Source organism: Microplitis demolitor, chromosome 1, assembly GCF_026212275.2.
Source record: "Microplitis demolitor isolate Queensland-Clemson2020A chromosome 1, iyMicDemo2.1a, whole genome shotgun sequence".
NCBI lineage: Eukaryota > Metazoa > Arthropoda > Insecta > Hymenoptera > Braconidae > Microplitis > Microplitis demolitor.
This window is the reverse complement of record NC_068545.1, coordinates 22289832-22305423: the sequence shown is the minus strand read 5'-3', so window position 1 is coordinate 22305423 and position 15592 is coordinate 22289832. Positions and strand designations below refer to the sequence as shown.

The 15592-nt window shown below is 33.4% G+C and overlaps 2 protein-coding genes across 2 annotated transcripts; one reads left to right on the top strand and one right to left on the bottom strand.

Annotated features, from left to right (window-relative positions):
* Positions 1-579: 579 nt before the first annotated feature.
* On the top strand, positions 580-10172 carry LOC103580141 (CCR4-NOT transcription complex subunit 1). The gene is made up of 5 exons (XM_008561799.3): positions 580-1115; positions 1548-1760; positions 1882-2322; positions 2412-8977; positions 9559-10172. Exons 1-5 carry the CDS (start codon positions 1014-1016, stop codon positions 9635-9637), a joined length of 7401 nt encoding a protein of 2466 aa, XP_008560021.1. The 5' UTR covers positions 580-1013; the 3' UTR covers positions 9638-10172.
* A 181-nt stretch (positions 10173-10353) lies between these two features.
* On the bottom strand, positions 10354-15022 carry LOC103580142 (pyruvate dehydrogenase phosphatase regulatory subunit, mitochondrial). Its single transcript, XM_008561802.2, has 13 exons — positions 14822-15022; positions 14454-14735; positions 14096-14308; positions 13861-14024; positions 13627-13790; positions 13364-13547; positions 12690-13211; positions 12475-12632; positions 12256-12404; positions 11888-12185; positions 11646-11825; positions 11186-11386; positions 10354-11105 (listed from the first exon to the last, which is right to left on the bottom strand). Exons 2-13 carry the CDS (start codon positions 14705-14707, stop codon positions 10896-10898), a joined length of 2697 nt encoding a protein of 898 aa, XP_008560024.1. The 5' UTR covers positions 14708-14735; positions 14822-15022; the 3' UTR covers positions 10354-10895.
* Between the last annotated feature and the right edge of the window lie 570 nt (positions 15023-15592).

The window sequence follows — 15592 nt, the reverse complement described above, 5'->3', positions numbered from 1 at the left end:
TTTTATTTATTCATTCTAAAATTCAAAAAATTGCAACTTGTCACTTACATTCACACTCATTTTTTAATTAATTTCACTCAAACATTTCATCTTTGTGTCACAAAAAGTTACATATGCAGTTATAATTAAACTTGACTGTAATTACTGTTATTTATCTTTTGAAAACTAAAAATTCAGTGACAATAAAAACTATTTTAAATATCACGCCTCAAAGTTTCAAATCATCACACTAGAGGTCGGCCTAACAAAAAAAAACGCGCACTCTGCCGGGGAAAGTTTAAAATAAATCTCTGTCAATGGCGGATGTTGTTCGACATCATATCGTGTGTGACGTTACAATTTTCAAACATTTTACCAAACAATTTAAACAAACTAATAAAACAACTTTATATAAAAATAAATAAAACAATCTTTCGTAAAATTAAACTGTAACATATTTAAATAATAACCACCGGATGTAAATAAATAAAAATAATAAATCCATTGTGACGCCGTTAAAGTGGGATCTAGTGGGGGGTTAAACTCGTCGGGGGGGAGAAATAAAAAAACGGACCAATCGGTAGCTGCGTATAAAGACGGACCATACGAGACCGAGTGACAAAAATCCAACGGACAACACAGTCTTGTTAATGATAAAAAAAAGAAAAAAAAAAAAGAAACAAGACTTTTGCAAGTAGACTAGTCTGCCGTGTAGTGTTGTGTGATTTTTTTTTACCCAAAATTTTGTAACTCAACTTACTCTTAAACATCATTATTATTTTAATTATTAATTAATTAATTAATTTAAGTAGTGTAGTAAAATTATAATTATGATATTTTATATTAGTGTTTCGCAATGACGTTATAGTGTGATAATTATTAAAGTAATTATCGATCCCGATGTTGGTCGTAGGATTGTGCAAATGTAGTTTTCATGGTTATAAAGTGGATAGAAACTGGGGAAGAAACTGGTTGTGGTTACCGAAGAAAGCTTCAAATACGTTTGAAGCTTTCGAGGTCGGATTCATGGAACTATGAACCTGGACTCGTTATCTTTTACTTTAACACAAATAAATTATCTAATTGTAAATTTAAATAAGAAAAATTATCGTGATAGCACCGAAGAGATATCACTTGTAAGTATTATTTAACAATATTTACTATTATTATTGCAATCATAACAATTACAATTCAATCATTATCAACATTAGTATTTTAAATCATCTTCCGTTGCTGTAGACATTTTTTTACCATATGTTTAAACTGAGTGCAGGTTATCGAAACTAAATTCTTTTATCACCAGCACATTTTTCTCTACTTCCGGTATGATTTATCAAGATCATTTCAATGGTTTTACTTTCAAAATTTATGTTAATTTATTTCGCGCAGACTTAATATTTAAATTTTATCAATTTTGGTATTTATTTAAAAATTTTTTTTGTGTAAAACATAAAATCCTTTGTTTGGATTTGAATGGAGGTTAAGCAAATATTATTTGGCAGTTAAAAACAAAAGTATAAGATAATATTTATATATTTATATTAATTTAAAATATGTTAATGTCTTAGTTAGTTCGGTGGAAAGGTCTAGAGGCGGACAGACACTTGCTGCGCTGTTTGTTCTCGCACGTTGACTTTTCTACAGGAGAACCGCCAACTATCAGCTCTAAGGATTATTACCAAGTCCAGTTATTGAAGCAAGAGTGTATAAATATCCTTGGAAAACCATCCTTGGTCTCAAATCTTTGTTACGCCATTGACCATCCTCTCCATCATCAGAAGGTAAAGAAGAATTTTAAATTCAAGTTTATTTTTTAATTCATTGTTAATTTAAATTTTAATTATGATAATTATTTTATTTACATACTTATCAAGCTAAACATTTGACAAATTTATGTTACAGACTTTAAAACCGTCACCGAAATTTTTTTATCACTTACGACGAGTACTCAGTTTAACTCTCGTACAAGAAGTTGTTTTTGCGATTGCTCTACAGCATTCTGAGAACGTCGAATTACGTGGATTGGCACTTGAAGATATAAAAAAGCAGCTCCCAGATTTGATAAATAATTACATACAGTCGGCAGACAGTACTGGTAACAAACAACAAGAGGACGGGCTTCACGATTCCTCACCAGAAGTATTACATTTGATACTAACAGAAACATTAACGGATAAAAATTTATACGGGCTTTCGTCGGAGACTAAAAAAACATTTTTTAAAAATTTGAAACGTGATTTTCCCCGTGAACTGGTGCCAGTGGTGCTAGCACCACTATTATATCCAGGAGACGGGGAAATTACCCACGTTATTAACGAGTTCGATATGGCGGCCAATCAAACGGTAAATTATTATTTATTTTGTTGTAAATTTAAATTATAATTATTATTATTATTTTATTTAATTTATATTATTTACTTTTTTAAATGTAGGAAGCCACCTCGTTAATTAATTTAATAATGGAATTGGGTTATGGCTTCACGAGCAGTGTAGAAGAATGTCGTGCAGCACTCACTGGTTTGGGCGCACGAGAGATCTCGCCATCGACAGCGGCACGTGTCCTCTCTCAAATGGCACGAACCTACATTGGATTAGATGATTCTGGCGGCTTGCAATCATTCTGGAATAATGTTACAACCAATGCCGATAGTAGTACAGAAAAAAAAGAAATTCCATCTATTGCATGGAATGTTGAAGTATTTGTACAGACGTTAAAAGAAATGCAATCAACATTATCATGGAACGAAGTCGTCGTTAAATTAGATCATCCGGAGTTTTATATAAAAAATCGTCAAAGTTTGAGTCTTTTAATAACTGGCTTAAGACTCGGATTACAGTTACAAGGTTACCCGCTCGATGTGTTTCCAGTTGAATTATTTTACCGCCATTGGGATAATGTTGAGGGACAGTTTTCGTTGATACATCAAATTTTAAAAAACCCCGACGTTTTTTGTTTTGCCGACTATCCTTATCATTCAGTGACTGTTGACGTATTGAAAGCAGCACCTGAAGGTGACAGCAAAGAAGCGCAAACTTGGCGGTCGCTGAACGTCGTCGAACTTTTACTTCATATGGCTGAACGAGGACTCTATGGACCCGTCCAAGATATTTTTAAATGGCCAATCCAACACTGTCCTGATGTACTTGTTTTAGCGCTACTGCAAATCAATCCACCGCTGACGATGTTACGTCAAGAATTGGTGAATAGTTTGATTCCAATATTTCTGGGTAATCATCCTAATTCAGCAGTTATTTTACATCATGCTTGGCACTTTAATAACTCCAAAGTTAAGTCAATAATAATGCACGCTATGACTGAGTGGTATTTACGCGGCGATAATGATCAAACAAGATTATCGCGAATTTTAGATGTCGCACAAGATCTCAAAGCCTTATCAGCATTACTAAAATCACAGAGTTTTCCATTTGTCATAGATCTCGCGTGTCTGGCATCACGACGAGAGTATTTGAAACTTGAAAAATGGCTTGGAGATAAAATACGTGAACACGGTGAATCGTTTATCACGGCGTGTATTAAATTTTTACAACGACGGTGTCCACAAGTAATGGGACCGGGTGTTAAAGAAGACACATCATTACCCAAAGCCAGTCAACTGCCGCAAGAAACATTGACGATTATGCTGATGGTATTACAACCTTGTGCGGGGAGCATATCGCAAGAATCGTCAGATGCTATAATGACGATGATTGGAAACTGCAGTATGATGTTGAAGACAAATATGAATAGACCACCACCACCAGGAGTCCTACGTCACCCAGCTTTGGATGTTTTTAATCCGGTAAAATTGGCAGCCCCATTATTTCCAACAAAGCCCATTGACACATTGGGTAATTTGAATTCTGGTTTAGCATCATTGGGTCTCGGATCTAGCCTAGGACCACCAAGTAGTTCAGCATTTAATTTACCAGGCGCTTTGGGTCCTTTGGTGTCAACACCAGGATCTCCATCGAGAATAATGGGTCCGTCACCAAATCCATTTCCCATGTTACCAATGTCTTCGCAAATCCATTCTGGACCTGTTGGTACACAAAGTACTGCTGTCATACCCGGTACTGCAACAATTGGCGGTAACGGACGTTTAGGTCCACCGGCAAATATTGAAAAAACTAGAATACCTGAAATATCAAATTTATTTCCCGATATGCCACAAATAGTATCGAAAGATATTGAAGATGAAGCTAATAGTTATTTTATGGGTATATATAATCATTCACCCCATCAAACTTTATCAATTGATGAGGTACTCGATATCCTAAAAAAATTTCAAAACTCAACAATAAAACGTGAACATGACGTGTTCCAGTGTATTTTACGTAATTTACTTGAAGAATATCGTTTTTTCCCTCAGTATCCTGACAAAGAACTTCATATTACTGCTCAATTATTTGGCGGGATAATTGAACGTGGATTGGTAAATAATTACATGACACTGGGAATAGCATTGCGATTTGTTTTAGATGCACTGAGAAAACCAGAAGGCAGTAAGATGTATTACTTTGGTATTGCTGCTCTAGATAGATTCAAGAGTCGTCTAAAAGAGTACCAGACTTACTGTGAACATGTACGAGCCATTCAACACTTTACTGATTTCCCAGCTCACTTAATTGAGTACATTGAATACGGACTTAATGGACAAGAACCACCAACAAGACCACAGGGTGTTGTATTCCCAAAATCACTTGCTATCATGATGAATCAAGCCACTACAGCTTATAAATCTATCACAACAACGACCATAACAACGAGCACAACGCAATCAAAACCGTCTACAACACCAACAACTTCAATGTCTGCCCGTCCTTCAATCGCAAATGCCACTAATATTGATACGCTATTGGTGGCTACAGATAAAGAAGAAATGAAAATAACAGTACCACCAGAATCGATGCAAGACAAAACAGCATTTATTTTTAACAATTTAAGTCAGATTAATTTACAAGCTAAATGTGATGAAATACGTGAGATTGTTACTGAAGAATACTGGCCATGGATTGCACAGTATTTGGTTATGAAACGTGCTAGTATTGAATTAAATTTTCATGCACTTTATTCAAACTTTCTCGATTATCTTAAAGTACCGGAAGTTAATAAATTAGTTACTAGAGAGACTTTTAGAAATATAAAAGTATTATTACGCAGTGACAAAGGTATTGCTAATTTTTCAGATCGTTCTTTGTTAAAAAATCTCGGACATTGGCTTGGTATGTTGACTCTTGGAAGAAATAAACCAATTTTACAAGTTGACATTGATTTAAAAAGTTTATTGGTTGAAGCTTACAACAAAGGTCAGCAAGAATTGTTGTATGTTGTGCCATTTGTAGCTAAAGTTTTAGAAAGTTGTTCTAAAAGTCGGGTTTTTCGACCACCAAATCCATGGACCATGTCCATTATGAACGTACTTGCTGAACTTCATCAAGAGCAAGATTTAAAACTTAATCTTAAATTTGAAATCGAAGTTTTATGTAAAAATTTAAGTATTGATGTATCGGAATTGAAACCCGCTATTTATTTGAAGGATCCAGAAAAAATGAGAACTCTTGAGTATCAATTGTCACAGCCTCACAAAAAAGCTGAAATCAGTCATGCGAGTCAACAACAGCAGCAGCAGCAGCAGCAACAACAACAACAGCAGCAGCAACAACAACAACAGCAACAGCAGCAACAACAACAGCAAGCACAACAACAAGCCCAGCAGCAGCAAGCACACCAACAAGCACAGCAGCAACAACAACAACAGCAGCAGCAGTTGGCTCAACAACAACAATCTCAGCAGCAGCAACAACAGCCATCACAGCAAACTACAATGGAAGAATTAGTTGGTTCTTCAACACCTGGATCAATTATTTCGCAACCACTGCAACCAGCCAATACAACGCCATCTTTACCTACTGGGCCACCAGAACCGCGATTCAATTATATGGACATCAATGTATCCAGTGTGTCAAATATTGCTCAGCATATTACTGTCAACAATCAGCTGCCGCTTTTGCAAACGAGTCCACATCTCAAACAATTTATACGGCCTTCAATTGAACGAGCGATCCAAGAATGGATTCATCCAGTAGTAGATCGTTCTATAAAAATAGCTCTCACTACTAGTGAACAAATTGCTCGTAAAGATTTTGCACTAGATCCTGATGAAACGAGAATGCGTCAAGCAGCACGTCATATGGTGCGTAATTTAGTTGCAGGAATGGCAATGATAACTTGTCGTGATCAAATATTATCATCTATCAGCGGTAATTTGAAACAAGCATTTTTGGCGGCCCTGATGGGCTCGACACAACAACAAAAAGATCTTGTCGAACAGGCAGCAAATGTTTTAGCAGCAGATAATATGGAATTGGCATGTGCTTTTGTTCAAAAAACAGCCATTGAAAAAGCAATGCCTGAGATGGATAAACGTTTGTTGAATGAAATTGAATTGAGAAAAATAGCGCGTCAAGAAGGACGTCGTTACTTTGACCCAGTTGCTAAATATCAAGCTGAACGTATGCCTGAACAAATTAGATTGAAAGCTGGTGGAGTGACACCACAACAGATGGCTGTTTATGAAGAATTTGCAAGAAATATTCCTGGATTTTTGCCATTGTCTGAGCGTGAAACCCAAGCTCTATTTATACCTAAACCTATAAGTGAACCAACAGCAGTAACAGCTTTCGCATCAAATCCAGCTGTAGCAGTACCAACAGCTCAACAGGTTGCCGTGTATGCTAATGCGACTGTCAATAATGATGAAGTTGGAACAATGCTGGAGAAACTTGCCAGTGAAGTTGAATTATTTCTCACTGCTGCACCGCCACCACAGCACGCAGCTCTTCATGCACTTCTTGAGTCGATTATTCTTACAAGACGTTCTCGTGACGCCGGAGCTGCGATGACTCTTCTCAAAAAAGCTGTCGATGGACTACTGGAGAGTCCGTCTATTTCAAATGGTGCTATTGATTCTGAAATAATATTGCGTTATCGTGAATTACATTTGAGAATACTGAAGTGTCTTCAAGATCCACGTGCTTATGGCATGCAGTGGACAAACAAAAATGTAACGCGTGTGTTAGCTGAAAGCAGAGACGAGTGTCGTTATAATTTCGAAGCTGTAGACTGTCTTATAAGATCACATCTGATAAGTTTCCTTCAATTTGACATATCACTGGCCCATGTTATGGATGCCGGTAGCGCACTAGCTGTTGCCTTTGCGATGCAACTGGTACAAGTCTACTTGATTGACGAGAGACAAACAACTCACGTTACTGAGTCTGATTTGTATCATACTCTTGAAATTTTAGCACGAATGACACATCTCCGTGCGCCACCCGATGGTATTTCTCTATTTCGTCTTGGCAATGTAATGGATGCTTTGAGAGCTAATCATGATCCAGGTGTGCTTGCTGATCGTGCATCCGCAGGACCAACTGCCCACATTCACTCGGGAATCCTACAAGTCCGGGCACGTGACTTTGATGATCCGCCAGGACTGATGGAAAAAACTGAATACTTATTGCGTGAATGGGTGACTATGCACCACAGTCCCAATCACTCACGTGATCCAACAAAAGCATTTGGTTTGTTTGTTCATCAGATGAATATTCATGGTATCTTGAAGACAGACGACTTGATCACACGTTTCTTCAAACTGAGCACACAAATGTGCGTGGATCTTTGTTACCGTGCGTTGTCTGAATCAAGCGGAGCAGTATCAGCAGTACGTGCTAAATGTTTCATGACACTTGATGCTTTTGTACGACTTGTTGCACTGCTGGTTAAGCATTCTGGTGATACAACAAACACTCACACTAAAATAAATTTACTCAACAAAGTACTGGGTATTGTTGCTGGTGTTTTATTACAAGATCATGAAATGCGTGGTACTGATTTCCAACAATTGCCTTATCATCGTATCTTTATAATGTTATTCTTGGAGTTGTGCGCACCAGAACCCGTCCTCGAGGCTGTCAATTATCAAGTACTAACAGCATTCTGTCACACACTTCACATTTTACGTCCAGCAAAAGCATCAGGATTTTGCTACGCCTGGTTAGAACTCGTGTCTCATCGAGTATTCATTGGACGTATGTTGGCAATAACACCTCAGCAAAAATGCTGGGGTATGTATGCACAATTACTTATCGATCTATTCAGATATTTAGCGCCATACCTACGCAATGCAGAGTTAGCCAAGCCCGTGTTATTCCTTTACAAAGGAACTTTACGAGTTTTATTGGTACTTTTACACGATTTTCCTGAATTTCTCTGTGATTATCACTATGGATTTTGTGACGCCATACCGCCCAATTGTATCCAAATGAGAAATTTAATTCTCAGCGCATTCCCAAGGAATATGCGTCTACCGGATCCATTTACTCCAAATTTAAAAGTTGATATGCTTCAAGAAATAGCACACGCACCTCGTGTGCTTACAAACTTTGCATCAATGATACAGCCGCCGAGTTTCAAAAAAGAATTGGATTCATATCTCAAAGCTCGCGCGCCTGTTACTTTCCTCTCTGAGCTTAGGAGTAATTTACAAGTATCACAGGAAGCCGGAATGCGTTACAATATTCAGCTAATGAATGCACTTGTTTTGTACGTGGGAACTCAAGCGATAGCTTTTATACGCAACAAAGGACATACGCCAAATATGTCAACTATCGCTCATTCAGCACACATGGATATCTTCCAGAATTTAGCTGTTGATCTTGACACCGAAGGACGATATTTATTCTTAAATGCTATTGCAAATCAGCTTCGTTATCCCAACAGTCACACTCATTACTTCAGCTGTACATTACTTTATCTATTTGCTGAAGCCAACACTGAAGCTATTCAAGAGCAAATAACTCGTGTGCTGTTGGAAAGATTGATCGTCAACAGACCACATCCTTGGGGACTACTTATTACTTTCATTGAACTTATTAAAAATCCAACTTATAAATTCTGGACTCACGAATTTGTTCATTGTGCACCGGAAATTGAAAAGTATGTTATTATTTTTAAATTATTTATATTTTTAATTATTATTATTTTTACAGGAAAAAAAATTAAATCCTCAGAAAAAAGATATCTTTGAGTATAAAACTTTTAGTCACATCAAGAAAATTTTTATTTGCTCTAAGAAATTTTTTGTATTATAAATTGAAAACGAAATTTTCCTTAGGGCGAGAAAACATTTTTTGGGAAAGAAATTCTTTCTAGTCCTAAGAAAATTATAGTTTTCATTTTATAATGCGAAATTTTTCTTGCCCCAAGAAATCCTTTTTTTCTGAGTATATAAATTAGGAAACGACAAATAATATAATAAAGTTATTAAAAAAGAAAATATAATTAAAATTTTGAATATCTTAATGATACGAATAAAATCTTTGAATCAGGAAAAAATGTGTAAAATTTTACAGGAAAAACGGGAAATATCAGGGAATTTTGAAATTATTTATTTTTCGTCACCTCGTACATTTACACCCACGTTCCGGGTTATAATTTCAAACATTAATTTTAAAAGTTAATTTTTTTCTATGTATCATTAGTTATTAAGCATTAATTATTATTTTAATTTATTTCAGACTATTTGAGTCTGTTGCAAGGTCATGTATGGTTCAAAAACAAGTACAACCAACACCAGAGCCGGAATTACCAGAGTGATAAAACGTTTTTATAAACCGTCATTTTATTCTGTGTACAGTGAACAAAAAAAAACTTTAAAGTTATAATTATTAATTAATAACGCGTGTATAAAGTTGCTTATATAATAATTAAGAGTGTATAATAATATCATAATAATCTTTGAATAACTTTTTTTTTTCTTTTCATTTTGATTTATTGATGACGAATCATCGTAAATATAAAGTTTAAATAAATAATATTAAGTAGATTATAATATTGAAAAAAAAAAGAAAAAAAAATGGCAAAAAAAAAATATTGTAAGGGAAATACAATTGATATGTTAATATTTTAATAATAAAAAAATATGTGTATAAAAAAAATTAACAAATGATAAGAAAAATAAGCAGCTGAGATTTATAATAACTAAAAATTAAAGCCTCAACTTTAAAAAAAAATCGTGTCTTTCTCATAAAGTGCTGATTATTATAAGTAATTATTAATGATAAATATTTTATAATTATTATAAAAACAAAAATGATTTCAGTACAAAAAATATTGAGTGTCAAAAATGATAATGATTATCATCGTTTAATAATAAATAATTAGTCATATGTATTATATTTAAAATGAAAATGAAAACGTAATAATGGTGTTCAGTAGACTATGATAGTTAAAAAAAAAAAAAAAGAAAATTTTTTACTTTAGTTGAGATTTAGTAATTAATGTATTTAATCTAAAAAATAAAATGGCACAGGTTTAATTATCAGACTTTAATGTTAATACAATTAACACACATACAAAACAACAAATATTTAAATGTTTAAAATCTTAAAATTATTTTCATTTACATAAAACATATGTATATACATGATTTTTACAATAATTTTGAAGGCTTGTAAAAGCATTCTCAGCCGGTGCCCCCCGCTTTTAAAAATATTAAATTACTTTCCATCATAGCCACATTAAAATTTTATTAATTAATTTTTAAAAAAATTAAAGCATTAATTGAAAAAAGGACAATTTCGCCGAAATAGATTTAAAAAAAAAGTTACAATTGTTATCAATCAGGAGATTAACGAAATTTGGTTGGTAAATTTTAGCCCGCGAAATTTGAAATTTCAAATTATAATATTGACAGGAAGATTTTACTAATATTTATTTTAAAAATTTCATTTCAGTGAAATTGTAATTACGTTGTTTTTTATTCAATTAATACTGTAATTTCAATCTGGTTATGACAGTGTAAAGTCATTGATTATTTTTAAAAAGTAGAGTGTCTGAGAATTACTTTAGTAATTTATCGTGATATTTGATCACGAGTTGCGTGGTAAGAATCACGTTCTTTGTCGGGAAATTTGGTTGGAAGATTTGGACTGTGCAAATGACATTTAGCTCTGTATCTTATACCAGCAACGTCGACTTCATAGTCACCTGACAACACGTACTCGTTGGTCACCACTTGAGGACGACCTTTGTCATCAAGATTTTGTATGAATCCAAGACATACCTGGATTTGATAAACAAAATTAGGAGTTATAATTAAATATAATTGATTGTTAACTTTAATAATAGTTATGAATCAATTACTTGGCTTTTGAATGTATATCCATATCCTGTTGTTGTTGTCATTCCACAGTAACGTCCATTTCTATAGATAGGTTCACCGCCCCAGCTCCATATATCAATGTCCGGATCGTGGTCAATTAATAATAATTGAATGTACTTACGTTCAACCCCAATGTCACGTTGTTTCATCAATGCTTCTCGTCCAATAAAATTAATATCTTTCTATAATTTAATCAATTTATTAATTTTTTCAATAGAAAAACTATCGTCATAGCTAAGAGTAATCTGTTTTTTTTTTTCTGAAGTGAACGAACAGTAGAAACTCCCGAAAAATTTTTTTGATTCAAATTATTCTTGTAATATATTTTCTGTCCCTATTTCGAATGATTCTCAATTTAAAAATTTTAATTTGGATAATGATTGAGTTGTCAGATATTTAAAATTTTAATTTAATTTAAACTAATAATTTTTTTTAACTCACGTCAAATTTAACACGCCAAGCACGTCCACATTCTAATGGAGTAGTAAAAGTATCTAGATCTTGACCCCAAAACGCATAAAATTTTTCAACACGCAAGGCACGAGTCGCATAGTAGCCAGCATGTTTTATCCCGTACTTTTCACCAGCTTCAATCAATCTCGTGTATACATGGAGAGCAAACTAAAACGAGTACATTAATAAAATATAATGAATGAATTAATTAATTGGTTAAAAATTAATACCTCATTTGGAATATATAAAACATATCCAAGTTCTCCAGTGTGTGTTAAATTCATAGTTCTTATTCCAGTAGCTAGACCGACGTCAAGCTCTTTGAATGTAAAGAATGGAAAATTTTTCGGACTTAAATCTGTGTCAGTTAACTCAGCTAATAATTGTCGTGTTGATGATCCCATTATACAGATCGCAGTGTATGCAGACGTAACATCAGACACTGCGACTGATCCGTCTGCTGGTAGATGACGGATGAGCCAATGCTTACAGCGCGTTTGTTGGATCGTTGGTGCAATCATCATATAGCTAAAATTATATTTTAATGGTAATCGGTAATTAATCAGCCTTTGTAATTTTATTAATTTAATTAACTTACTGGTTGGGCGCTATACGAGCCAAGCTGCAATCATTCTCGTATCCACCCTGATGATTTTGCATTCCCGTATGGATTATGCTGCCTATCGGCACATCAACATCATTTGAGCAGAGGTATTGAAGTAAATCTACTACTTCTGTACCATTTGACTAAAAGAAAACAATTTTTTTATAATTTCACTTTTAAATTATTTTAACATTTAATGAATAATTTAAATACCCATAAATCAATTTTTGTAAAAGAAGAATAATCACTGAGACCAATTGTTTCTCTGCATGCTGCATATTCATTTGCGACAGCGTCAAACCACGGGGGTTTGCCAAAAGTATTTGTGTAAGCAATTTTATATCTGCGTGACTCATCCATTGAATCAAAATCTAAATGAATAAGTTGGGTTAAATTAAAATATAAAATTTAATAATAATGATAATTACCATCGTCAGTGTTGGGTTCAAACCAACTCGGTCGTTCATATCCCATAACTTGACCGAAAACAGCACCAGCTTCTTTCAATTTTGGATAGATAGGCGACATTCTGAGATTCCTTCCGGTTTTGAACTCGAGATGTGGGTACTGGAGAGCGTAATGCATACTCGGCACCTCTCTAACTCGGTCACGTAGAAATGTTCTGTTATTATGAAGACCCAAGAACCGCGAGACTTCTAATTCATACATGTCAAAAGAGGTTGAGTTGTTAATTATAAGCTCTGCAGTGGCTCGTCCGACCCCACCGGCCGCCGACACTCCGATGGTTTTCATTCCAGCTGCTACGTAATAATTACGAAGCTCAGGTGCCTCGCCAACTATCCATTTACAGTCTGGTGAAAATGCTTCCGGGCAATTGCACAGACGTTCGAGCTCAGCGTCGCCCATCGCTGGAATCCGGTGGAGCATTTGCTCCAACAAAACATGAAAATGGTCCCAGTCTTCTGGTAATATTCGCTCGGCAATATTTTCTATAATAAATTTTTCATTCGTTAATAAATAAATTTATTTATACAATATTAATTAGAATAGCGACTATTAAATTAATTTATTATGTTTTTTATTATTTTTGAGAAAGTTATTATCTAAGTCTATTAATTTTCAGATTTACTTCAAGGCTAACCAGGTATTCTGCCATCTTCAAATGCTGGTTTAGCATTTGCTTCAAATCCACCGGCTAAAAACCTGCCCTTATTCTCCCGGAAATAAATAGAACCGTCTAAATCACGTATCACTGGAGTCATCGGATCCAATTGTGGTACTTCTTTAGTATGTAAATAATAATGTTCCACCGGGTGCAATGGTACCTATCATAAATCAATAAAAAACAAACTATTAGTAATGAATATTAAAATTAACAAACTAATAAATTATAAATAAAAATACCTTAACATAAGGATCACTTAATTTACCAATATTTCTAGCCCAAAATCCAGCGCAATTAACGAAATGTCTACAATTAATATTACCACGTGTTGTTTCAACTCTTGACACTTTTCCTTTATCACTTAATATTTTAGTAACACGACAATTTTCATAAACTTCAACCCCTTGGAGAAATAAAATAAATAAATAATAAATTATAAATCACAAATAATGAGTATTCAATAAAATGAATACCATTTTTTTGAGCTTCTTCAAGTAAAGTCAAACAAGTGAGATAAGGATCAGCTACACCATCACCAGGAATCCAAATACCACCAATCAAATCATCTACACGAAGTAGAGGACAGAGCTTTTGAGCTTCTGCTGGAGTTACCAGCTCGCACTCAATATCTCGAGATCTTTAAATTCAAAAAAACTGTAAATTCTCTTTGCAAAAAATTACTAAAGCAATAATTTAAAAAATTCATACACAGCTTGAGCTTTCATTCGTCTAAATGATGTCATTCTATCTCTAGTTCTTGCAAGAGACAAACTCCCGCATTGTTTCCAGCCAGTTGAAAGACCTCTAGATTCAAGATCTTTATAAAGCGCGATACTGTCTTGCGTTAATTTAACTTGGAACAAACTTGGCTTGAATGCTCCAACTAAACCAGATGAATGCCATGTTGTTCCTTCTCCAATTCTATTGACACGCAATCAAATTTATAAAATCTTTCTTTAAAAAAAAAAAAAAAAACTTCTACAATTTTTTTTTTTTAATTAATATGCAGAAAACTCAAGTCCTGAAGTTCAAATAAATAATAATACGGTTTCAAATAAATAATAACCTGGAACTTTCAAGAAGGACAGTCTCCGCTCCTAATCCAGCAGCTGCCAGGTGATAAGCAACTGCTGCACCCATGACACCACCTCCGCATATGACAACTTGTTTATCTCCAGGAAATGATTTCCCATGTCCTTTAACTTCTTCAGCAGATCCGCTGATCATTCTCGACCCTGACAATCCTTTTTGGTAACTCAATAACTTTTTCCAATGATAAATTTTTAACGCATTGTAATCAACTGATATTTTTGGCCACATATTTATTTTTTTTTAATTCTAATCAAGTCTGAAAAAAATGAATACGTAGTGATTGTTTATAATTAGATAACAGTTATAAATAATTAATTATTGTTGATTAAATAGCAGACTAACCTTCAATGTTTTATTAAAATTAACTAGTCGTTTGTTTATTTAAAAATAAATTCATAAATTATATGAATAAAAATACTTGTCAACTTATATAAAAAATGTATATATTTATATAAATATTGATTAATTACTTAGAAAAGTAATTTTATTTTAATATCTACCCGTTTTAGTCTTTTCAAAGTTTATTTTTTGTTTTTATCTACATATATATATATATCTACTGACTCATTGTGTTTGTATGGATATATATACATGTATAAATGTGTAGTGTACGTATGTACACATACTTATTATGCATGTAAGATATATGCATGCGTAAAAAATTTACGTGCAATAGACTTTTTATTTAAAAGATTTAAATTTATTTGTAATAAATTAATAAGTGTAAATGTTCCAGATGTAAGACAAATTTTAAATTACAAATAAATAAATTAAATAATTAAAAACATAAAAATGAAAAAAATGCACTTGCTAATTTTTGAATTCTATAAATGTACTTTTTTAAAATTTTATTCGATGCACATCTAATTTAGTTATTTAAAAGTTTTTAAAATTTATAATTACCAGCTACATTCACATTCATAATCAAAATAAGAATGAGTGTGAATGTAGCAGACATCAGACAAATTTAAAATTATAAATAAATAGAGTAAATAATTTTAAAATGCACTTATTAATTTTTAAATTTTTTAAACGCGCATTTTTTTAGAATTTTATTTTATTAATCATTTACTCTATTTATTTATAATTTTAAATTTGTCTAATGTCTGCTAC

Coding starts and splice junctions, on each gene's coding strand:
- LOC103580141 (XM_008561799.3), top strand. CDS start 1,014: ATGAACCTGGACTCGTTATCTTTTACTTTAACACAAATAAATTATCTA. Junction 1,116..1,547: donor GCACCGAAGAGATATCACTT/GTAAGTATTATT, acceptor TTAATGTCTTAG/TTAGTTCGGTGGAAAGGTCT. Junction 8,978..9,558: donor TGTGCACCGGAAATTGAAAA/GTATGTTATTAT, acceptor AATTTATTTCAG/ACTATTTGAGTCTGTTGCAA.
- LOC103580142 (XM_008561802.2), bottom strand. CDS start 14,707: ATGTGGCCAAAAATATCAGTTGATTACAATGCGTTAAAAATTTATCAT. Junction 13,548..13,626: donor TAAGTGATCCTTATGTTAAG/GTATTTTTATTT, acceptor GATTTATGATAG/GTACCATTGCACCCGGTGGA. Junction 12,186..12,255: donor GCTCGTATAGCGCCCAACCA/GTAAGTTAATTA, acceptor ATATAATTTTAG/CTATATGATGATTGCACCAA.